The sequence below is a fragment of the Oncorhynchus kisutch genome, linkage group LG20 (genome assembly GCF_002021735.2).
Source record: "Oncorhynchus kisutch isolate 150728-3 linkage group LG20, Okis_V2, whole genome shotgun sequence".
Classification (NCBI taxonomy): domain Eukaryota; kingdom Metazoa; phylum Chordata; class Actinopteri; order Salmoniformes; family Salmonidae; genus Oncorhynchus; species Oncorhynchus kisutch.
In genome coordinates, this window is record NC_034193.2 from 19,639,469 (window position 1) to 19,663,387 (window position 23,919).

Here is a 23,919-nt window from a genome sequence, read left to right on the forward strand (position 1 = left end):
TGTTTCTCCATTTGTTGCATGAAATGATCTGTCATTATGCAGTGTTTTGCCCGAGTGATTTAAAGTTGGCCGCATGTTAAGCCATGTGTGTTTTCCAGCATGAGCAGAGACAGAGCAGGCCAGACAGAAAGGCCCTTTTCTCAAAGGTAAGCGGTGGGTATCAGACACTCCGATAGGATCACACTTGCAGAATGATCACTGAACCATCGTTCAGCTGATATTTTTCACCTGAGATGGCAGGTGGCGCACACACTGCACAGTTTGAACGGGTGTAGGCTGCAGAATATTCATCTGTTTGTTTTGTCTTCAGTGCCGCATGTGATTTCAAAGAGAATTGTTGACAGCTTGATGTACAACATCGTGTTGAGACATGTTTTTCTGTGATCTTTATGCATGTTTTGGCCTCTGTTCCTGTAGGCACAGTCTTGTTATGGTCCTGCTCAAAAGTCCTCGTTACCTTCTCATCTCCAGGTACGCCAGTGGATAGCAGACAGGGTCACTCCAAGTTCGTCTCCCTTCTCGCCCTGTTCTTCACCCCCCTCTCCTAGCCCATCTTCCTCCAGTGACTGGACTCCCAGCACTACTCCCCTTGCTCTCCGAGGTCCCCGGGGTAGGTTCCTCTCCCCGCCCTCTATGGGCCTGGGAGGTTCCTCCCCATCGGACCCGGTCACTCCCTATCGACCCCGCATGGAGCGTCACGCCGACATGGCCGAACTGGCCAAACACGTGAGTCAGCGTTCTCCTGCTCATCCTTCTGACCTTTGGTCCTAAATGTCAACTGAATGGTTTTTTATTTATTTAATATAAAAAATAAAAAATAAAATAACTGTCTAGACGAGAAAAACTTTATTTCTTTGCTTCCGGATGTGAACTATGTTGTGTTGTTGTAGGAAGCTGAGATAGAGGGCAGGACCCTAGCGTTGAAGAGAGAAGGCTTCTGGTCTATAAAGCGACTGACCCGTCTGACAGAGCCGCTCCGGCCCAAGGTGCACTGGGACTACCTGTGTGAGGAGATGCAGTGGCTCTCTGCTGACTTTGCCCAGGAGAGAAGGTGGAAGAGAGGGGTCGCCAGGAAGGTCAGAGGCTCCCATAGATCATTTTCATTTCACATCGCTTGGCACCTATCCAAAGTGGAATCCATAATGCAGAGAGATTGGTATTACCTACTGATGGCTTAAAGCAGGGGTGTAAAAGCAAGAGGGTCCAATCCGGCCCGCGTGTGGTTTGAGTAAAAACATACCGGCTGTATTTCTGCCTGCTTCAACGGCAATAGTTCAGATACAAATGAAAACATGAAGTGGCCCCAGGAATCGATAGAACACCGCTCAGAGATGCACAGAAACGGTATAACATTCAAAATGGGTGAATATCTCCTTTAACTGCCATCATGATTTCAGGTTAGGTTCAAAAAGTTCAAAGGAACTCAAAAAGATATGTATGTTTCTGCAGGTGGTGCGGATGGTGATGCGACACCACGAGGAGCTAAGGCAGAAGGAGGAGAAGGCAAAACGGGACGAGCACGCCAAAATCAGACGAGTCGCCTCCAATGTAGCCAAGGAGGTCCGGGCCTTCTGGGGCAGTGTTGAGAAGGTGGTGCAGTACAAGCAGCAGTCCCGGTTAGAGGAGAAGAGGAAGAAGGCCCTGGACCTCCAGCTGGACTTCATCGTGGGCCAGACAGAGAAATACTCAGACCTCCTCAGTCAGGCCCTGGAAACTGCACCGGCTGGGAACAGTGAACCTGCACCTTCGCCACCCAAAAAATCCCTTCCACCTGCTGTGGATGAGGATGGTGAGGACTGTTTCTTTGCTAATTGTTTCTTGTGAATCCAGATTGCTCCAATTCAGAATCTCTAATCCTTGCCTACCTATAATTTACAACATAAGGAGGTTGTTGTAGCCACAGCTCTTAGATCAGCTGATGTGTTGTATGTAGTGCATCCTGATGTAAAATACCTGCTGTGTGCCACCAGTTGGTGCTACACATTGTTGGTGGATGCGTTGCTTTGAGACCTTGTGAAACGTGCTATTTAAATGCAATCAATTGCTAATATTAGTCTAAAGCTTATTCTGTAGATTGTTGCTAAGGTGTACGGTAGTGCTCCTGTATTTTAGTCTCCATTAGCAACTGTCAGGCTCAGTGATGTCAGTCCAGTGACCAGACTGGCTGTGGCTGTTGGGTTTAGGCTGCTGACAAATTGCTGTTTGTGCAGGAAGCCATTGGGAGGTCAACAGTGACTTCAGTGTAAGGGCTGCTCAACTACTAGAGAAAGCGCTGTCTTGACAAGAGGCCAGTCATCTCCTGCCATTTATTTCTCGCCAGAAATTATGCAATTATGCTTCTCTAAAGTGCATTGACATTCCAATCATCAGACCTGGCCTGCCTTAATGGAAGCACAACTTATCCTGGTACTGAATCCTGCACGGCTTCCAGATGCCTTAACAGACCGGTTTTAACTTCCCCCCCCCCCCCCCGTCTGCAGACCGAGACTTTGAGCCTCCATGTGGCGAGGAGGAAGATGACGAGGAGACCATCGACGTGGAGGAGGCACAGGACGGCAATGATGCCGAGACTCAGAGGAGGGAGATGGAGCTGCTTAGACAGGAAGGGACCATGTCCTTGGCAGAGTTGCTCAGCACCCTCAAACGGCCTCATTCACAGGTGGGTACCACTGGCAAAGCCCCTCACTCATACCGCACTCCTATGTCCTTTTGTATACGTTGGTGCACATTACAACTTCATTGATCATACTGTAAATGTTGTTATTCGGTGGAGACTGACTTTTGTTCCTTCCCCAGGCCTCGGAAGAGGAGTGCTCAGACAATTCTTCAACAACAGTGGGGGAAGACGAAGAGTTCACAGCCAACGAAGAGGATGGTGAGGCCCTAGTAATACCATTGTAGTTGTGCATTGTTCAATGGATAACTTGGCTGTGAGCATTGGTGTAATTATTTGTCCCCGTCTGTGGTGCTCAGCTGAAGACGAGGAGGACACCATCGCGGCCCAGGAGGTAGTGGAGGGGGAAGCTGATCACGCAGGAGAGCTTGATGACTTGGCTAAAGAAGGTTACCACCCACACTACTAAAACGTCTATCTGCTGCACAGATAATGACTCCAATGTGCTGCGTAGTTGTTTTTAAGCTGTTGTCGTTCAAGCCCCAAGTAACTGCTATATCCCTGTCTGTAACATCTGTTATTTAAGACTGCTCTAAATGTTCTTTTCTTCCCGTTCCCCTGCCAGGTGACATGACTGTGGAGGAGCTGCTGGAGAAGTACAAAGGAGCGTATGCCTCTGATTTCGAGGAGCCCTCGGCGTCCGCCTCTCCTGCCAGCACAGAGGAGTCTGAAAATTCCGGAGACGAGGAAGAGGAGAGCGAGGAAGAAGAAAGTGATGTGGAGAGCAACACCACCTCCTCAGGTACTGCCCACACACACAAGCAATGTTGGAACATCTTTTCTCTCTGACCTTGCGAATGCTCTGGGAAGCTTCTCACTGTAAATGGACCTACAAACCAAAAATCTACATTTTCAAGTGCTTTTACATAATGTCCTGATTACATCACCCTCACTGCGTTACCCCTCTTCTCAATGAACCTCTCGCCAGATGACGAGGACAGTGAAGAGGACGAGGTCAGTGACATTGAGGAAGAGGACAGTGAGGAAGATGAGTGCGGTGAGGGGATGGAGATCCTGCTGAAGGAGGGGGACCACAGCCCCCCTCTGCCAAGCGGCCCGCGACCCAAGAAGGAGATCAGCCACATTGCTGCTACTGCAGAGAGCCTCCAGCCCAAAGGCTATACCCTGGCCACAACCAAGGTGGGTAACCCATGCCTTCCGACACTGGCCAGATGATCAAACATGAAACAAGGATCCTTTGCTATAAGCTTGTTGATGACTTAAGGGGAAGGTTGATGCTTTTCCATTCATCCCCTTCCAATAAGCCCATCCTCCACTTTTAAAGCGACACCAGCCTCCGCTGGCTTGGGTGGCTAGGATTCCACCATGATGCAGTGAAATGTAACTAGTCTGCATCTCTTTATTTTTCTTTTCTTTCTTTTTTCTCCGTCAATAGGTCAAAACTCCCATTCCCTTCCTGCTGGTGGGCCAGCTGCGTGAGTACCAGCACATCGGCCTGGACTGGCTGGTCACCATGTACGAGAAGAAGCTCAACGGCATCCTGGCTGACGAGATGGGCCTTGGGAAGACCATCCAGACCATCGCCCTACTGGCTCACCTCGCCTGTGAAAAGAGTAAGACATTGAGTCATTCATTACAGTGCTTTCGTCCACTGACGTTTTACCAGGACAATAGAAGATATGCACACAGCCTGGATATCGGATACTTAATCAAGTTGGTTGTTCAGGTAACTGGGGGCCCCATCTGATCATCGTGCCAACCAGTGTGATGCTGAATTGGGAGATGGAGCTGAAGCGCTGGTGTCCCGGATTCAAAATCCTCACTTACTACGGCAGTCAGAAGGAGAGGAAACTCAAGAGACAGGTAAAACCACTACCAACAATCACCAAATCCCCTTGTAAATGGATACAAATCATCAAATTGTTACTAACTCAGCACAAATCGCTCCTCACGAGGACCGCTCTCCATCACACTTTGTTCTGGGTAGTCCTCCAGCTTGTACCGTCTATGGCCGGACGATATGGCCTAAAAATCATATCGTTTAAAAAAAAAAAAAAGATTGATGTTTATTTTCTAAATAAGCGTTGTTGTGCAATTAAGGGTAAAATACACGCATTTCAACAGACAGCAATGATCTGAAAAATTAAGGGCTAGTGAAGTTATACCTAGGCTAAATATAAGCCTTCCACAACCATAAGACCCACGAATAAACTATTTTGATAAAATAATGAAAATAACTTGCTATTTTTTTGTTATTACAATAATCACTTTTCTGGCTTTCAAGTCTATGAAGAAAGCTGTTTTTGTTACAAATTTAACTAGAACTATGCATAATGCACTAACTTCTTGTAGCAGGCATCTGGCTATAGAAAAAGAACACTGGTCTCAACAACCTCAAGGCTTCGTGTTAGTGATTAGCCAGCTAACCTTTATATTTAAGTTTAGCCAACTTGGATCTATTTGCTAGCTAACAAAGTTGAACTGTTATGAACACACCCTTCTGCCTGTCTCCAAATGTTTGAAAAGCATGTTAGCCTGTCCACTGGGTTCAGGCGTTGAAATCAAGTGGCCTACCTTATTTTTCAGAATGACAACGAGTTGCCAATTCCTTATAATTGTTTTATGCTTATTGCTCATTTATGAAACACAGACTAGACAGCAGCATTTTAGCCACACTGTTATATTAATGGTACATTGTACCAATGCCGCTTGCAACAGACTGAACATGGATTGTTGTTTTTAGTAGTGTCTGCTCTGCGCGCTATTTGAGGAGTTGAGACATAAAAAAGGCATAGTTTAAAAAGTTAACTTCTCTATTACCGTAAATAATGTCTCAATGTGTTGGTGTCCATATTACCAATTTTTGTACCAAACCTCAAATACAAATAGCGTGTTGAAACAGCTTGCCAGAGAGAAAGATGTGATCTCTCAACTTTGTTGGCGTGAGAGGCAGGGGTAGGGGAGCGTGTGTGTGTGTGTAAACCGAAGAGGCGAAGTGAGAGGTATCACTCTTGCTCAAATGTCAAAATAAGGCCAATGTGTTTTTATGGGCTTATTTTGGACCTAAGCTTGTTGACTGCCCTCTAGCCTTTGGGACAACGACTCCCACTGTTAGTGTGAAGAAGTGCATCTCGTCATTATATGCAGATCTCTGGTGTAAAAGGAGAGCTCAAAAATACAACATGACAACAAGTGGACATAAACTCTAAAACGAAAAAATAACAAAACCTTGATTGAGATACAGGCATTTGGAATATCACGCAAAAACACACATTCTAATTAATCAAATTAATTTGATGTATCACAAAGCCCTAGTTCCACCCATGCCGGTTGTCTGTGTCTGCCGTAAACTCCTGCCTCCCCTGTGTTTCTTTGGCGCCCTCTTTTCCTTTTCGTGTTCCAAATGAATCTTCCCTGGTGCTGCCTCATCTCTTCCCTGGTGCTGCCTCATCTCTTCCCTGGTGCTGCCTCATCTCTTCCCTGGTGCTGCCTCATCTCTTCCCTGGTGCTGCCTCATCTCTTCCCTGGTGCTGCCTCATCTCTTCCCTGGTGCTGCCTCATCTCTTCCCTGGTGCTGCCTCATCTCTTCCCTGGTGCTGCCTCATCTCTTCCCTGGTGCTGCCTCATCTCTTCCCTGGTGCTGCCTCATCTCTTCCCTGGTGCTGCCTCATCTCTTCCCTGGTGCTGCCTCATCTCTTCCCTGATGCTGCCTCATCTCTTCCCTGGTGCTGCCTCATCTCTTCCCTGGTGCTGCCTCATCTCTTCCCTGGTGCTGCCTCATCTCTTCCCTGGTGCTGCCTCATCTCTTCCCTGGTGCTGCCTCATCTCTTCCCTGGTGCTGCCTCATCTCTTCCCTGGTGCTGCCTCATCTCTTCCCTGGTGCTGCCTCATCTCTTCCCTGGTGCTGCCTCATCTCTTCCCTGGTGCTGCCTCATCTCTTCCCTGGTGCTGCCTCATCTCTTCCCTGGTGCTGCCTCATCTCTTCCCTGGTGCTGCCTCATCTCTTCCCTGGTGCTGCCTCATCTCTTCCCTGGTGCTGCCTCATCTCTTTTCTGGTGCTGCCTCATCTCTTCCCTGGTGCTGCCTCATTCCAACTGAACAAAAAGTCAGCCTTGCATTCTGAAGTGGATAAAAGCCCTGGCCCTCTGAAGTGTCACTGTTTCAATAAGCTAATGAAAAAAGTCCTCTCTCTCCTTTCTCTACTCAGGGTTGGACCAAGCCCAACGCTTTCCACGTGTGCATCACCTCCTACAAGCTGGTGCTGCAGGACCACCAGGCCTTCCGACGCAAGTCCTGGCGCTACCTCATCCTGGACGAGGCCCAGAACATCAAGAACTTCAAGTCCCAGCGCTGGCAGAGCCTGCTCAACTTCAACAGGTCCGCACTAAGGGAAGGGGATGTTTATAGACGGCCAGTATGTGTTGCCAGTGAACATCCTAATCCTCATTTTATGAATAGTAATAATACAAGATTTTTATAGCGCATTTCTAAAATCCTTCAAATGACGTGCTCCCATTTCTCTGCATTCTTCCTGAACCAATATCAGTTCAAATTACGACAACTTAAACTGAAAGTTCTTCGTCCACTTAGAATATAATAAACTTAAATCCCAACCTAGTGTCATTTTAATGTTCTCTCTGGACCCAGTCAGAGGCGCCTGCTGCTGACAGGCACCCCGCTGCAGAACAGCCTGATGGAGCTGTGGTCCCTGATGCACTTCCTCATGCCCCACGTCTTCCAGTCCCACCGAGAGTTCAAGGAGTGGTTCTCCAACCCCCTCACCGGTATGATCGAGGGTAGCCAGGAATACAACGAGGGCCTGGTCAAGAGGTTACATAAGGTAAGGACTCGGGCTGCGATAGATGGAGGGGACAGGCACTTGGGCAAGGGGGTGTGGATTGGTCAGAGTATGTATGGGGGTCCAAATGAACTGTTAATGCACGTTGAGATGTTGTCAACGACATTCTGCTCCCTAACCTGACATATCACCACTTTCTGTTTTTCCTTCTAGGTGCTCAGACCGTTTCTGTTGAGGAGAATCAAGGTGGATGTGGAGAAGCAGATGCCTAAGAAATATGAGCATGTGGTGCGCTGCCGTTTGTCCAAGAGGCAGCGCTTCCTCTACGATGACTTCATGGCACAGGCCTCGTAAGTATCTATAGGGGGTTACTGGAAGCAAATGATGCATTGCAGGAGGGCTCATTGGTTTGAAATTCTGCCAGTAATACGCTTTTGACCTGTGTATTCTTATTCTTCATTGCCAGAATGTTATTACATCACTATGATGTCAGCTTGTACTGTAGGTTTGCTTAGATCATCTACTAGTTAATATTGTAAAGGAAACACCTTTTCACCCTTTCTATTTCTCTCAGGACCCGGGAAACGCTGGCTAGTGGTCACTTCATGTCTGTGATCAACATCTTGATGCAGCTCCGTAAAGTGTGTAACCACCCCAACCTGTTTGACCCTCGGCCCATTCACTCCCCCTTCATCACCAAGCCTATCGTCTTCCACACTGCCTCCCTGGTACAGCGAGCCCTGGACGTCTCCCCATTCAAGGTTACTGCTCCCACTGCCCCCTGGGGATGTGGTGTGTCACTGGAGCTGTGCAGTCTAATTTAAATGCATTTGTACTTATCTAAACGTCCATAACCTTACCCCTCCTCCTCCGTCCCCAGCGCTGCGACCTGTCCATGTTTGACCTGGTGGGTCTGGAGGCCAACGTGTCCAGGTACCAGGCCGACGTGTTTCTGCCTTCCAGGAAGGTCACCCGTCAGCTGATCCAGGAGGTCATGGAGTCTCCCGACCCCCCTCCCCGTCCCAAACCCGTTCGCATGAAGGTCAACAGGATGTTCCAGCCCTTACCTAAGGCTGATGGTCGCACGGTGCTGGTGGTGAACAAACCCCGACCCACCTGCCCTGTCACCCCTGCTGCTCAGGCCTCAAGGACCCCTCTCATCCAGGATGTGACGCCAACCCCTACACCGCCAGTCCAACAAAGTTAGTACTAAATAGCTTGGATTTCGGAAAACAGCCTTATTCTAAAATGGATGAAATAACGACAAAATAAAAACAGTTTTGCAATTTTTGCTCATTTCTAAAGAATTAAACACTGAAATATCACAGTTACATACATTACCAGTCAAAAGTTTGGACACACCTACTCATTCAATGGTTTTTCTTTATTTTTACTATTTTCTACATTCTAGAATAATAGTGAAGACATCACAACTATGAAATAACATGTATGGAATCATGTAGTAACCAAAAAGTGTTAAACAAATAAAAAATATATTTGATATTCTTCAAAGTAGCCAACCTTTGCCTTGAGTGCTTTGCACACTCTTGGCATTCTCTCTTCATGAGGTAGTCACCTGGAATGTCGTTCAATTTACAGGTGTGCCTTAAGTTAATTTGTGGGATTTCTTTCCTTAATGCATTTGAGCCAATCAGTTGTTGTGACAAGGTAGGGTTGGTATACAGAAGATAGCCCTGTTTGGTAAAAGACCAAGTCCATATTATGGCAAGAACAGCTGAAATAAGTAAAGTCCATCATTACTTCAAGACATGAAGGTCAGTCAATCTGGAACATTTCAAGAACATTGCACTTGAAGAAACTTTCAGTCACAAAAAGCATCAAGCGCTATGATGAAACTGGCTCTCATGAGGACCGCCACAGGAAAGGAAGACCCAGAGTTACCTCTGCTGCAGAGGATAAGTTCATTAGTTACCAGCCTCAGAAAATGAAGCCCAAATAAATGCTTCACGGAGTTCAAGTAACAGATGCATCTCAACATCAACTGTTCAGAGGAGACTCTGTGAATCAGGCCTTCATGGTAGAATTGCTGCAGAGAAACCACTACTAAAGGACACCAATAAGAAGAGACTTGCTTGTGCCAAGAAACACGAGCAATGGACATTAGACTGGTGGAAATCTGTCCTTTAGTCTGATGAATCCAAATTTGAGACTTTTGATTCCAACCGCTGTGTATTTAAGAGACACAAGTGAACAGATGTTCTCTGCATGTTTCGTTCCCACGTTGAAGCATGGAGGAGGTGCTGTGGTGGTGCTTTGCTTGTGACACTGTCTGTGATTTATTTAGAATTCAAGGCACACTTGATGGCTACCACAGCATTTTGCAGCGAAATGCATTCCCATCTGGTTTGGGCTTAGAGGGACTATAATTTGTTTTTCAACAGAACAATGATCCAACACACCTCCAAGGTGTATAAGAGCTATTTGACCAAGAAGGAGAGTGATGGAGTCCTGCATCAGATGACCAGGCCTTCCCAATCCCATGATCTCAACCCTATTGAGATGGTTTGGGATGATTTGGACCGCAGAGTGAAGGAAAAGCAACCAACAAGTGCTCAGCATATGTGAGAACTCCTTCAACACTGCTGAAAAAGCATTCCAGTTTAATCTGATTGAGAGAATGCCAAGAGTGTGCAAAGCTGTCATCAAGGCGAAGGGTGGCTACTTTGAAGAATCTCAAATATAAAATAAATGTTGATTTGTTCAACACTTTTTCTTTTCTTTTTTGGTTACTACATGATTCCATATGTGTTTCATAGTTTGTCTTCACTATTATTCTACAATGTAGAAAATAGTACAAATAAAGAAAAACCCTTGAATGAGTAGACGTGTCCAATCTTTTGACTGGTTGTGTTAGTATTCAGACCTTTTACTCAGTACTCTGTTAAAGCACCTTTGGTAGCGATTACAGCTTCGAGGTCTTGGGTATGACACTACAAGCTTGGCACACCTGTATTTGGGGAGTTACACCAATTTCTTCTCTGAAAAACTTCCCCATAGTATGATGCTGCCACCACCACCATGCTTCAGCATAGGGATGATGCCAGGTTTCCTCCAGATGTGATGTTTGGCATTCAGGCCAAAGAGTACAATCTTGGTTTCATCAGACCAGAGAATCTTTTTTCTCATGGTCTGAGAGTCTTTAGGTGCCTTTTGGCAAACATCAAGTGGGCTGTCATGTGCCTTTTTACTGAGGAGTGGCTTCCGTCTAGCCACTCTACCATAAAGGCCTGATTGGTGGAGTGTTGCAGAGATGGCTGTCCTTCGGGAAGGTTCTCCCATCTCCACAGAGGAACTCTGGAGCGCTGTCAGAGTCACCATCGGGTTCTTGGTCACCTTCCTGACCAAGGCCCTTCTTCCCCCGATTGCTCAATCTGGCTGGGTGGCCAGCTCTAGGAAGAGTCTTGGTGGTTCCTAACTTCTTCCATTTAAGAATTATGGAGGCCACCGTGTTCCTGGGGACCTTCAATGCTGCAGGAATGTTTTGGTACCCTTCCGCAGATCTGTGCCTCGAGACAATCCTGTCTCAGAGCTATACGGACAATTCCTTCGACATCATGGCTTGGTTTTTGCTCTGACATGCACTGTCAACTGTGGAACCATATATAGACCGGTGTGTGCCTTTCCAAATTTCCAATCAATTTAATTTCCCACAGGTAGACTCCAATCAAGTTATAGAAACATTTTAAGAATGATCCATGGACACTTGAGCTCAGTTTTGGGTCTTATAGCAAAGGGTCTGAATACTTATGCAAATAAGGTATTTCTGTTTTTTTTTTATACATTTCTAAAAACCTGTTCTGTCATTATGGGGTATTTTGTGTAGATTGAGGATTTTTTAAATTGTATTTAATCCATGTTAGAATAAGTCTAATGTAAGAAAGTGGAAAGTCAAGGGGTCTGAACTGTCTGAATGCACTGTAAATACTGCTTGAGTAGTTGCTAAATTTACACGGAAAAAAATCAAACATGATCCAAGTGTTTTTGTAATGGTCTGATCTTAGATGCACTATGCAGAAATCGCTCTGCCATTTCCTGGTTGCTAAAATTCAAATAGTTTGCCTAATTTCAGTTTGTGACAAAATCAAGCCAGTGTTGTGTAGAGAAACATTGTACCAACTACACCGCTGTGAAATATATTTTCCATATCCAAATGTATTGTATTTTCAGCTGTTTGAAGCTGGTGTACGAAACTGAAAGTAAAAGACGCAAAAGCGAAACTTAACGGGAAGCACAGAAATGGCGCACACAGAAACCGATCTCTACCGCTTCTGAGAGTGACAGATCTATAACTTACATTTCTATGTGCATTTTTTTGGGGGGCAAGCCCAAAAAGTAGCATGTGGCAGCTTTAAAGGAAAATTCTACTCCAACTATATTTAATTTTTTTCATTAGTCCACTGATTCAGTCCCAGAAAGTTTTGCATGTCAGCAGTTAAGGTTTCAAGATATAGGACTTTCAAGAAGCATAGAGTCACCTGCCACTTGATGATGTTTCTTGCATCATATGATGCTTCTTGAAAGTCCAATATCTTAACTTTGCTGTCGACGTGCAAAACATTCTGGGACTGTATCAATAGTGGACTAATAAAAAAATATACCAAAAGATATCGTTTTTGACTTTTCTTTTAACCTTGAATGCTGTTAAACATTTCTTGTGGAAACCTCTACTCAGCCAGACAAAGGATTCTACACAAACAGACATAATGTAATACTTTCTTCCCTTGTTTCCATGAACCCTCAGCAGTGTGTTCAGTGGCACCCACAGCCCCTCCTCGCCCGCCCTTGCACCCCAGTGGCCCCTCTGTCATGAGGTCCGGCTCCCCAATGCCAGTCCTGGCCGTACGCCCACCCACCACGTCCTGCAACCCCGCCACCCATCTCACCCCTCCTCCCAGCAACGTTTTGACCCAACGAGTTTTGCTCAGCCCAGACATGCAGGCCCGGCTTCCCTGTGAGTACCTGCCATTCTCACAAACACTCTCTCTGTCGGGCAACGAATGTGCATGAACAGTGCATAAGAACAAACTGAAAATGTATTAGACTGTAAATTCATTATTTTTATTTTATTTTTTATCTCTACTGGTGAAATGAAACTCATCTACATTTTAATATCTACCATTTTTCTCTCTCTCTCAGCTGGGGAGGTAGTGAGTATCGCCCAACTGGCCTCATTGGCCGGGCGTCCTGTGTCATCGTGCCAGGGCAGTAAGCCTGTCACCTTCCAGCTGCAGGGCAACAAGCTCACTCTGTCTGGGACCCAGCTCCACCAGGTTCCCATGGCACCTCCACGCCCAGTACAAGGTCAGGTCAGATCCCAGCACTAACTACACTACATGGAGATTCACCGAGTGTACAGAACATTATGAACACCTGCTCTTTCCATGAGACTGACCAGGTGAAGCTAAGATCCCTTATTGTCCACTTCAATTACTGGAGATGAAGGGGAGGAAACAGTTTAAAGAATGACATTTTAAGCTTTGAGACAATTGAGACGTGGATTGTGTATGTGTGCCATTCAGAGGGTAAATGGTCAAGACAAAAGATTTAAGTGCCTTTGAACAGGGTATGGTAGAAGGTGCCAGGCGCATCGGTTTGTGTCAAGAACTTCAACCCTGCTGGGTTTTTCATGCTCAACAGTTTCCCGTGTGTATCAAGAATGGTCCACCACCCAAAGGACATCCAGCCAACTTGACACAACTGTTGGGAAGCGTTGGAGTCAACATGGGCCAGCATCCCTGTGGAACGCTTTCAACACCTTGTAGAGTCAATATCCTGACGAATTGAGGCTGTTCTGAGGGCAAAAGGGGTGCAACTCAACATTAGGAAGGTGTTCTTAATGTTTTGTACACTCAGTGTATATTACCAGAATGGCTTATGTCATTAAACTCTAGAACGTGCTGATATAGACAGCCATATTGGTGTTCTATTTAAGTCAGGGGTACAGTATCTATCCTGCACTGACAGGAGTGTCTAAATGGTGTGGTTCTTACTGTGGGCTCCGCAGGTAACGTCATGCATCTGGTGACCAGCGGAGGGCAGCACCACCTCATCAGCCAGCCAGCCCAAGTAGCAGTTTTCAGTTCAGCCAATACCCACGCTGTCCCCACCTCTCCTGTACCCTCGGGAATCCAGCTGCCTTGCATTTCCTCTCAAGGTACAGCAGCATCCCCTTTCTAAGACTATGGTCACTGATCTTCGTTCGTGGTCTTTTGCCCTGGTTCAGTGACTGTTGTGTTCTTACCTGCCTTTCCTTTCCAGTGCCCTCCTCCGTGGTGACCAGCTCTGGGATTGTGAAGATCGTGGTACGCCAGTCAAGCAAGGAAGGAGGGGGTGTACCCACCCTGGCAGTGCCCCCTTCTCCTCGCGTAGCCCCCCAGGCGTCAACCTCCATGCACCATCATGCCAATACTGCCGTGAGAACTCCTGCCCCCCAGCAAACGGCCCATCGCCACCCCGGGCCCACCACTGCTCAATACACCCTGGCCCCCCCTAGAACCCCTACCTCAGTCACAATTAGAACCTGTACCCCAGCCCCCCCTCGAACCCCTGCCCCCCCCCGTAATCCGACCTCAGCCCTCAGTCAGTCCCAGCCCCCTCGCCCAGTGCTTAAGGTGGTAACGGGACCAGCAGAAACCAGCACAGAACAGAAAGGTGAAGAGATGAATGCAAATAATAATTTTATGATTCTGTATTTACAATCCCTGTATTGAACAAGTAAATTCTCCTCTCTAGCGCGTGTGAATTCTACGGTGACGTGTGAGGAGAGCAGCGACACCAAATCAGCCGTTCCTAAATCAGGGTCCCATGTGGGTGGATTTGTCCCCCCTCGACCTCGGGCACAACCTCGCCCACCTCCTCGCTCCCCCTTCTACATGGTACTAGCTACATCTGCTTTCATTTACAAATCTCTTTTCTTTTGTTTGTGACTTGTTTCAATCAGTGTATGAAATTGAGGTTGCCTGTATCCCACAGTAGTACCTTTTTTTTTGTTCTGTCAGTTATCAGCCCACAGCAACATACTTAAATTGACTCCTGTCATGTCCCTTTAACTGTTGTTGTCCTATTAACTGACAAACTGTCCCTTTCCCCCCCGTCAGTCATGGCTGGCAGACAGCCGCAAGAAGCAGCGAGACAGCCGCCTGGCCCAGATCATCCGGATCAACGACCTGCACTGCAGTGCCAAGCCTGTGTTTGGCCATGAGGTGCTGGACTTCCTCACCTTCCTCCCGGGCTCCTGCCCTGCTCCGGCCCCCAGGGCCCTGGGTCAGTGGGGTCGCTCGGGCCACGCCGCCTGCCTGTTCGCCCAGTCCCACAGCACTACGGACTACTGGGACCAGAGCTGCGCCCTGAGGGAGGGCATCCACACCACCGAGGACAGGCTGCAGCTGCTCAAAGATGTGATCGAACGGTAACACGCTGACTGCTACTGTCTGGAACCACGAGACGGTCCACATTTTTAGTTTTATCCCTGCACTAACACACCTGATTTAACAAATCACCACACTAATCACCAAGCCCTTCATGAGTTTAATCGGTTGTCAGTTTTCAAGCACTTTCTGTTTATCTTTCTTGTGATGCCCCAGGGATTGATGAAGGGTAAATATGACCATTTCTAATCGGACCCTATTTCCTAACCTTCAGGTTTACGTTTGTGATCCCGCCGGTGGAGGCTCCAGCCATCACCATGCACAGCTGCCACCCCCCTCCGTCTCTGAGCCACCAGCAGGCCGTGTTCACCTCGCTGCTCTCCTCCCAGGTGGCCCCGCTCGCACGCAGTCTGCACCGCATCCAGTGCAACATGAGGACCCACTTCCCTGACCTGAGGCTCATCCAGTACGACTGCGGTGAGTCCCCACTCAGACAACACAACCGTGTGTTCCTCAGAAACTTGTCTTGTTTTACCTCGGCATTGGCTGAGGAATTTTAACTCTGACACCTCAATCAGTTTGGCTATGTGTTTGCAAAGGCCATGACATGAAAATAAACTTAAGTGGAAGTGCTGTTACTTCAGTGATGATACGGGACACAGTCTGTCTCTAGGGTCACTGGGTCAGGGTCAGGGTCACGTTCAGTTTTCCAGAGCAGCGTGTCCTTCAGTTGAAGACGAGAGGTATTTTTCAAATGAGGAGAAACGGTATGAGCCTTTGAATGATAACACTTTGGTGTGTGTGTGTAGGTAAGCTGCAGACGCTCCACACCCTGCTGCGTCGGCTGAAGGAGGGCCAACATCGCGTTCTCATCTTCACCCAGATGACCCGCATGCTGGACGTGCTGGAGCAGTTCCTCAACTACCACGGACACATCTACCTCCGCCTGGACGGCAGCACCCGCGTCGAGCAGAGACAAGTGAGGGGCGCCGTGACTAGACCTGAGCTTTATGGGATACTGTTGTTGTGTTGGACTTCAGCAACTCAGCTGGGGGTCAATTCCATTTCCATGTAATATATTTTGGACATTTGCGATTTGATTGGCTGAGCTGAACGGAATTGACCCGGAGATCAATATTGTTCTGAAACTGATAAAGGATGCTGACTGTTGTCCTCTCCCTCAGTCCCTGATGGATCGCTTCAACGCGGACCGCCGCATCTTCTGCTTCATCCTGTCCACGCGCAGCGGCGGCGTGGGGGTGAACCTGACGGGCGCCGACACGGTGGTGTTCTACGACAGTGACTGGAACCCTACCATGGACGCCCAGGCCCAGGACCGCTGCCACCGCATCGGACAGACCCGCGACGTCCACATCTACAGGTACACCGTGAAACCCTCCCTCTTAGGCTGTTGAACCAAGCTGACACTTAACTCCCTCTAAGTCAAATCGTCTCAGCACTACGGTCGGTTTTTAGTTTCCTTTAGATTGGACACAGGCAGGATCTGAAAGTCTCCGGAAGTAGCATGAACAGTGTGCATACCTCTACTTTGAAGATATTAATGTGGTAGGCATAGAGCCAGTGATTACTACTCTGCCACTATGTTAGCTAGTCTGTTGAGCATCTGGTGTGACTATTCTCTACCCCACCCCATCCCCCCAGGCTGATCAGTGAGCGCACGGTGGAGGAGAACATCCTGAAGAAGGCCAACCAGAAAAGAATGCTGGGAGACATGGCAATAGAAGGAGGCAACTTCACCACCGCTTTCTTCAAACAGGTACATCTCCACCGATATAACACTTTGTGACGTTGTCCATTCACTCTGAATCGAGGGCAATTCAAGACGAACTACGCTCCCCTCTCTCCTCTCAGCAAACCATCAGGGAGCTGTTTGACGTGAATGAGGGGGAGAAGAAGGAGGTGACCCCAGAGCCGTCTGTGCCCCAGCCAGAGGAGGAAGAGACGGGCAACAAACAGAGCACCACCATCCTGGAGCAGGTCAGTCACACCCAAAACACTGGTAATAACAGTATGTAGTTGAGTTTAACTGGTGTGTTCAGAGCAGGTGTCTCTCAGACCATAGACACCTGTTTATACCACACCATACAACAGCAGGAGTCTAGAAGACAACCAGAAACCAGCAGCTGAGTGTTTGGACCAGCACTGACTCCATACAAACAAGCTTTATTTTGATCAAATAAACAAGATTATTTGAGGTCAAATGACTGTTTTAGGAATTGTACAAGTCAGCAAGACACATCAATCTCTACTCCAGGTGGCACTGTTCCCAAAAATGAATTCTCTCTCTGCCACAGGCCCTTTGTCGTGCCGAGGATGAGGAGGACATCGTCGCTGCCTCCCAAGCCAAAGCAGAGCAGGTAGCTGAACTGGCAGAGTTCAACGAGGCAATCCCATTGGACGAGGCTGGCGAAGGGAGAGACCCGGAAGAGGAGGAGCTCTCCAAGGCAGAGCAGGAGATAGCTGCTCTTGTGGAGCAGGTGATTGTTGTTCAATATCCCTGTTTTTTTTGGCTATTCCATCTGTGTTGTTTGACTATTTTGAGCTTTTTTGCCAAACCTGACAACCTATCTTTTTTCCCCCTCGTATCTCAGCTCACTCCTATAGAGCGCTATGCTATGAATTTCCTGGAGGCTTCACTGGAGGACGTGTGCAAGGAGGAGTTAAAGCAAGCAGAGGTTAGATTGATATTTCTCAGTGCATTTAGGAGAGCTTGCCATGTGTCCATGTTTAAATGGGTCACCCTATTAGAGACCTGGGTTCGAATAAAAAGCCCATCTCTCTGCTTCGTGTTTACAGGAGCAGGTGGAGGCTGCCAGGAAGGGGCTGGACCAGGCCAAGGAGGAGGGCCTGAAGCTGCATGCAGGCTCCTCGGACAATGACGACGAGGACTTCGCATCACAGCCAGCGGAGGAGCCCTCGCCGCCCGGGTCGGGCCGTCGCCCACGCAAACACAAAGAGAAAGGCGCCCCCTCCACCAGAATCAGCGGTAGGCTCCGAGGAGCCACGGCCTCCCCACCGCCCACTTCCCCAGAGCCAGAGTCCGATTCCCCCACCCCCAGAGAAGTGCCTGAAAGGCTCCGCTCAGCTCTGAGAGGACGAGGGGGGACCAAAGACAATACCACCACACCGTCCCGCACAGAGCACCCCAGGGCCCAACCCTCCTCATCAAAGGAATCTGCCAAACCTGCATCCACAACCCCGGTCTCTCCTTCTAGAGACTCCAGCCTCAAATCCGGGTCGGCAGCGCCACCTCTCGGATCCCAGTCCCATTCCAGCTCAGTGCCTTCCACTGCCACCAGTCCTCTAGCTGGGAAATCACTGACACTACCAGGGGACTCACACACCTGGTCACCCAGCAGGGAAAGGGCAGTGTGTATCACCTCAGAGTCCACGTGTCCGGTGGACCACCAGTCATATTCTGCCCAGGCCAGGGACTATGACATTAGGGACCAGGAGTCCCTGTCTCCCAACTCTGTGTGCCCTCTCTCCCGGTCGCCACGCAAGCGCCAGTCGGCTGACGGGGAGGTCCTGCTAGGCCTTCCGGAACATTCCCCGTCGGCCAAGGTCCTGCGGAAGCTCCCTGGTCGCCTGGTGACGGTGGTGGAGGACAAGGAGCCCAGGAAGAGGAGGAGGAGAGGCAGTGGGACAGGAGGAGGCTCATCAGAGGAGACAGAGAACGCTGAGTCGGGCCGAGTCTCAGACGAGCCAAGCAGAGACTCCCAAACCCCTGACAAAACCAGCCAGACACCCGAAGAGAAAGGGACTGCTTCAAAATACTCAACGACCACCAAACCCACAGAGGACCAAGAATCCCCCTCAACACACACCTATCCTGCCAGAAGCTACCTCCCTTACTCCCCGCCCCACCAATCCCCTGACATGCCGGTGCTGAGGAACCTGCCGGTGCGGCAGCGGCTGGAGAGCGAGTCTCGCGTGGCAGCGCAGTTAGGAGAGCTGGGCCGAGGGAGGGGTGGTAACTACCACAGGAAAATGGACAATCAGCCAGGAAAAGACGGCAACTTGTCCTCACCCGCTAATAATGCTAACTCGACCCCACCAGTGAAACGAAAGAGGGGCCGACCCCCCAAAACTCCCCTCAGGTTGGCGGTATCCCAGCCAGAGCATGTATCTCCTCCACAGCCCACCTCAGCAAGTGAGGGGAGCCCTGCTCTCTCCCCAAAACGCAAGCGGGGTCGTCCCCGCAAGGACTCGACAACTGTAAAGAATGCTGTGGGTGCAGGACATAACTCAAACTCCAGCACCACCAGCCAACCTGGTTCCCTGTCTGAGGCTGTTAACACAGAACCACTACTCCCATCTGCCCCCACTGAGCCTCAAACTGTGGCCGCCTCTGCTATCTGCACCAGCCAAGACTCTCTGTCTACCAAAGCTGAGGACTCTACCGCAACATTAAAACCAAACACTAAGACTGAGGTCCTTACCACAACCCCAACTGCTATCCTGGCACTAAGCCCAGCTCAAATCCTTACCACAACCGCTATTCCTGCGCCAAGCCGAACTCGAGTTCCCATCTCAATTCCAATCTCTGTCTCCACCTCAAGCTCAGCAACCATCTCCACCCCGGTTCCAATTTTAGTCCCTGCCACAAGCTCACCCACAGTCCCCGCCTTAAACTCAATCTCTGTTCCTGCTTCAAGCTCATCCACAGTTTCCACCCTAAGCTTACCCACAGTATCCACATCGAGGCCGCCCTTTAGCCCTACCTCAAGGTCAACCTCTGGCCTCATTCGAATTCCAACTGCAGTCCTCACCTCAACCCTTGCCCAATTCCTCACCTCAAGACCTAGAGTCTCCACTTCTCCACCAATCTCCACAACTACCACACAAATGGTCACCCCTACCCCCGACAAGATCTCCACTCCTCCCCTTGCCCAAATCACTATCCCTACACCAGCTCAAATCTCCAAAATGGCCACATCAGTCTCTACTCCAACCATCACCCCCACTCCAGCCCCTACACCAACACTCACAAATGTCAAACAAACCCCTACTCCATGCCCTACCACAATTGTTGCAACCCATGTACCAACACTTAGAAAACTCACCACAACCTCAATCGCAAATCTGACCACCATTTCCACACCAGGCCCAAGTATAATCGTCACCACCGTCACACAAGCCCGAACCGCCACCATCACTGCAACAACCTCCATATCAACTTCTACCAAAATCACCATCACAACCCCCACACCAGCCCCTACACCAACCACCACACTAACCTCTACACCAGCCCCTACCACAACTGTCACCACCCTTACACCAGCCCCTACCACAACAGTCACCACCGCTACACCAGCCCCTACCACAACTGTCACCACTGTTACACCAGCCCCTACCACGACTGTCACCACCGCTACACTGCCCCCACACACAAGTGTCACCACCGCTACACCGCCCCCACCCAGAACTGTCACCACCTCTTCACAGCCCTCACCCAGAACTGTCACCACCTCTACACCGCCCCCACCCAGAACTGTCACCACCTCTACACCGCCCCCACCCAGAACTGTCACCACCTCTTCACAGCCCTCACCCAGAACTGTCACCACCTCTACACCGCCCCCACCCAGAACTGTCACCACCTCTACACCGCCCCCACCCAGAACTGTCACCACCTCTACACCGCCCCCACCCAGAACTGTCACCACTGCTACTGCAGCCGCTGCCACAACCATCACATCAACTCCTACCCCAATCTCTACCCCAACCCCCACCCGTTCCCAAGTACACAACTCCACTAACAACAAAATCGTCACCCAGATATCCACCCCAGCCCCCACTCCAAGTTCAACATTAGTCCTGCCCCTGGCTCAAATTCCGATTACATCTACCCTCTCCAGCAACTCTACTGCTGTGGCTGCCACAGAGAACCAGGCTGTGGAGACTGCCCAGAATCCAGATTCAGAGAACATAATAGACATGGAGACCCAGGCAGTTAAAGTGGACAAAAAGGCAGAGGATGGAGAAGAGGAGATTAGTGACTCTCAACCGAAAAAGAGGAAAGTGGAGAATTCTCCTGAAGCCAAAGACACTGTCCTTTCCACTCCCTCTCTCGCTGACCCAGAGACTCCAGTGGCTCCTCGGCCAGAGGAAACAGATAAGCAGAAGATAGAGGAGAGCGCCGGAGATGACAAAGCCGCCAGCAAGAAGAGGCCTCTCAGTCGCCAGAGCAGTCAGGAGTCGGTGCGCTCCTCTTCTCCTTCCTCAGTGTGCTCCACATCCAATCCCACCCGGTCAGCCCAATACAAGAAGAGTGCAGAGAAGAGAGCACCTGCCAAGAGGAGGCGAGGAGAGGTTCTGTCTGACCCAGAGAAGGGAGAGGGGAAGACTGAGAAAGAGTCCACCAACGCCACTCGGAGGAGGCAGTCCAGGTCCTCTTCTTCAGACTCGGACCCCTGTGAAACCAGGAAAGAGCGCCTCACCCGCTCGTCCCAGAGCTGGCAGGAGAAAGAGGGGGATGGAGAGGGCAACAGGCGGAGAAGAAGACCCGCCAGGAGCTCTGAATGGGAGGGCAGGACTGTGTCCAACAACACCGGTACTGGGGAGTCTGGCAGCGAGACATCCTCTGTGAGAGTCACCCGGAAATCCTCTGGTCCTCTTCCCACCTCGGAGAGTAAACCCCAGTCTAACAGCGTGCCCTCTACCCCTCCCCAGCCAGAGGTCCTGGGAAAGAGATGTTCAGCCCTGAACGCTGCAGCCAAACTCCTTGCCATGCGAGGCAGGGTCGACACCCCTGGCAGCAGGAAAGACCCTGCGGCTAAGGCTGCTGGGCAGAATGCCATTTCTCCCGCTTCCTCTGACAAGAACCACAAGTCCAAATCTAAAAGTGCACCAGCCACTCCGCAAACAAATTGCAACAACAAAGCAGGAATCAGCAAGATGACCCCCACCAAGTCTAGCCGCACCGCCGCCCGCTCCACCCGCCAGTGCCCTGGCGCCCTCGTCCCGCCCCTGGAGACAGACAACAAGAGGGGGAGCAAGAAGGAGGAGAGTGAAAAAGAAAAAAAGAAGCCCTCGGAGGAGAAGGAAGAGGGGGGCGAGAGGGAGACTCGCTCGTCCAGGGGCCACAGCGCCTGCAGCAGCGTGAGTAGCGATGGTGGAGGGAGTAGCCGGAGCAGCAGCAACAGCAGCCAGCGCACCCACAGCCTCAGCTCCCAGAGCACCGGGCCCAGGCTCAACAGCTCGCGAGCACCATCCTCCAGCAGCGAACGTGAACGCAGCACCGAGAGGGGCAGGAGGCGCAGCCACAGGAAGGAAGGAGAAGGCTGGGGGAGGGAGACCCGGAAGGAAAGAAAGGAGAGGCACGCCAAGAAGCGGGAGAGGCTCTCACAGGAAGGGAACGCTGGCTCGGGAGAGGGCACCCCGGACAGGGTGCTGCGCAGCGTGGCGGCTATGGCAGCAGCTCAGGCCCGCACACCGGCAGCCAACACCCGCTCCTCCCGGTCTTCCTCTGCCCAACACAACAAGACATGATGGAATAACAATATATATTTTTTTAAACTGGGAGAGGGAGTGAGGGATTCTGACTGGGAAATGGAGGGGAAATGGCCTCTAAAGTTGCTGCTTTGTCTACACTGACGGAGGCCAGAGCAGAACTGTGTTGTGCAGGTCAGTGACCTCCCTCCCTCTTGGGCCCTCTCCCCCACCCCACATTAGAGCTGGTCTCCTCTCCAGTTCAGCCATCATCAACTGGGGAAAGGCTAAGAGATGCCCGACTGTTTGCAGAGAGAAAGGTGCCACCATGGTAGAGCCCTTCCAGAAGTGAGGTGTTGTAGTCCTGAAGGTGTCACTTCATACGGACAGTGGCTTGACTGCACACCGGGGACTTTGGGACGAGGTCGGTGCGAGTGAGTTATTTGTTAGTTCACACTATGTACTGTAAAACATTTAAAAAGACTGGAATACTAAGAGATGTATGTGTTCGAGAGAGGATTAGATTGCGCCCAATATGCAGATTTTATCCTCTGCCAGGGTTATCGGTGGGAATTATTCATGCGACATTCAAAATAATATTTTGAGTGACAGTTGTATCGTACGTTTGAAGGTTTTAGACTTTTTGGGTTCTGGACATTTTGTCAGCTGTTCTGACCTCTGTTGATAAGTTCTGGATATTTTATGGTTTCTTCCAGGAAGAGAGCAGATCTGTAAATGTGATCTTTGCTGCACTATGCTGGAGCTACTCTTTGCTTGGGCCTCTGTATCTTGTCATTTTCTGTCCATCTGACTTTTTAAATCCAGCCTGCATTTTTCCTTTGCATCTGACATGTCCTCAGCATTTGAGTGCATTGTGGTGTATTTTACATCATTTTCAATCAAATTACTACTACGTTCCTGGTACCTCACACAAATGTAACTCCAAATATGGCTCTCTCTCTCAAGCTTGTTATGCATCTCGAAGATGCAAATTATTTTCCTCACTGGCAATGCAGAAAGAAACAGGAGCAGAACCTTGATTTAACTCCTCACCTTTCCAAAGTCTGACATTATGGTCAACATTTCATGTAGTTTATACTAAAAGGGTATTGAATCAGTGTGAATAAAAAAAAACATTAGTGCCTATTAGGCCGAGTGGGTGAACGGAGATCCCAGTTTGCTTTGTAAAGTACTTGACGTTGGGGTGTGGAACTTACTGAGTTGTCATTTGTCACGAAAAAAGGATATGCTTTCTGTAAATCACGAGAAAAGCAACCTTATGCACCAGTGCTACCAAATTCTTTATTTTTTTAAATCTGAATTTCTATCATTTCATTGCTCCTCTTTCATGTAAGGACTTAAAATGGTGCAGATGGCTCTGTCAATTAACTTTGAGGACTTGCATTTGTCAAAGCAGTGTTTGGGCAGGGTGATGTTTGAGTGAATGGGTGGAATATGGTGATGGTCTTATCTTGATTTGTCCCTTTAATTTGTTACATTCCTTTGTTCCCTTGTAATTCCACATTGTTTTACTTGAAAGACAAAATGACAGTTGAATAAAAGACCAAAAATGTATTGGGTGTTTGGTTGTCTAAACTTTTTTTATAAGACCATGTGCAAAATAAAGTGTAAATGTGTTTGCA

At 49.2% G+C, this 23,919-nt stretch overlaps 1 protein-coding gene and 1 non-coding gene across 5 annotated transcripts in view; both read left to right on the plus strand.

The window, feature by feature from the left end:
• srcap (Snf2-related CREBBP activator protein) overlaps nucleotides 1-23,856 on the plus strand; it is a 30,806-nt gene extending 6,950 nt beyond the window's left edge. For 2 of the 4 annotated variants that reach the window (XM_031799252.1, XM_031799254.1), the window contains exons 4-33: nucleotides 99-146; nucleotides 472-726; nucleotides 891-1,076; nucleotides 1,450-1,789; nucleotides 2,481-2,659; nucleotides 2,797-2,875; nucleotides 2,974-3,063; nucleotides 3,240-3,416; nucleotides 3,603-3,814; nucleotides 4,071-4,248; nucleotides 4,362-4,498; nucleotides 6,843-7,012; nucleotides 7,283-7,475; nucleotides 7,647-7,783; nucleotides 8,008-8,194; nucleotides 8,314-8,635; nucleotides 12,196-12,405; nucleotides 12,591-12,755; nucleotides 13,459-13,608; nucleotides 13,713-14,105; nucleotides 14,187-14,329; nucleotides 14,552-14,862; nucleotides 15,096-15,298; nucleotides 15,631-15,800; nucleotides 16,006-16,202; nucleotides 16,484-16,598; nucleotides 16,694-16,819; nucleotides 17,137-17,319; nucleotides 17,434-17,517; nucleotides 17,639-23,856. In XM_031799252.1, coding sequence (XP_031655112.1) covers nucleotides 99-146; nucleotides 472-726; nucleotides 891-1,076; nucleotides 1,450-1,789; nucleotides 2,481-2,659; nucleotides 2,797-2,875; nucleotides 2,974-3,063; nucleotides 3,240-3,416; nucleotides 3,603-3,814; nucleotides 4,071-4,248; nucleotides 4,362-4,498; nucleotides 6,843-7,012; nucleotides 7,283-7,475; nucleotides 7,647-7,783; nucleotides 8,008-8,194; nucleotides 8,314-8,635; nucleotides 12,196-12,405; nucleotides 12,591-12,755; nucleotides 13,459-13,608; nucleotides 13,713-14,105; nucleotides 14,187-14,329; nucleotides 14,552-14,862; nucleotides 15,096-15,298; nucleotides 15,631-15,800; nucleotides 16,006-16,202; nucleotides 16,484-16,598; nucleotides 16,694-16,819; nucleotides 17,137-17,319; nucleotides 17,434-17,517; nucleotides 17,639-22,336 — 10,038 coding nt within the window. In that variant the 3' untranslated portion in view covers nucleotides 22,337-23,856. The remainder of the gene's footprint in view (nucleotides 1-98; nucleotides 147-471; nucleotides 727-890; nucleotides 1,077-1,449; nucleotides 1,790-2,480; nucleotides 2,660-2,796; nucleotides 2,876-2,973; nucleotides 3,064-3,239; nucleotides 3,417-3,602; nucleotides 3,815-4,070; nucleotides 4,249-4,361; nucleotides 4,499-6,842; nucleotides 7,013-7,282; nucleotides 7,476-7,646; nucleotides 7,784-8,007; nucleotides 8,195-8,313; nucleotides 8,636-12,195; nucleotides 12,406-12,590; nucleotides 12,756-13,458; nucleotides 13,609-13,712; nucleotides 14,106-14,186; nucleotides 14,330-14,551; nucleotides 14,863-15,095; nucleotides 15,299-15,630; nucleotides 15,801-16,005; nucleotides 16,203-16,483; nucleotides 16,599-16,693; nucleotides 16,820-17,136; nucleotides 17,320-17,433; nucleotides 17,518-17,638) is intronic. The other 2 variants (XM_031799253.1, XM_031799255.1) reach the window with 2 other exon arrangements.
• Nucleotides 16,869-16,948, plus strand: LOC116355588 (small nucleolar RNA SNORA11). Its single transcript, XR_004204595.1, has one exon. It is a non-coding gene; the product is annotated as a small nucleolar RNA SNORA11 (small nucleolar RNA).
• Nucleotides 23,857-23,919: the final 63 nt, after the last annotated feature.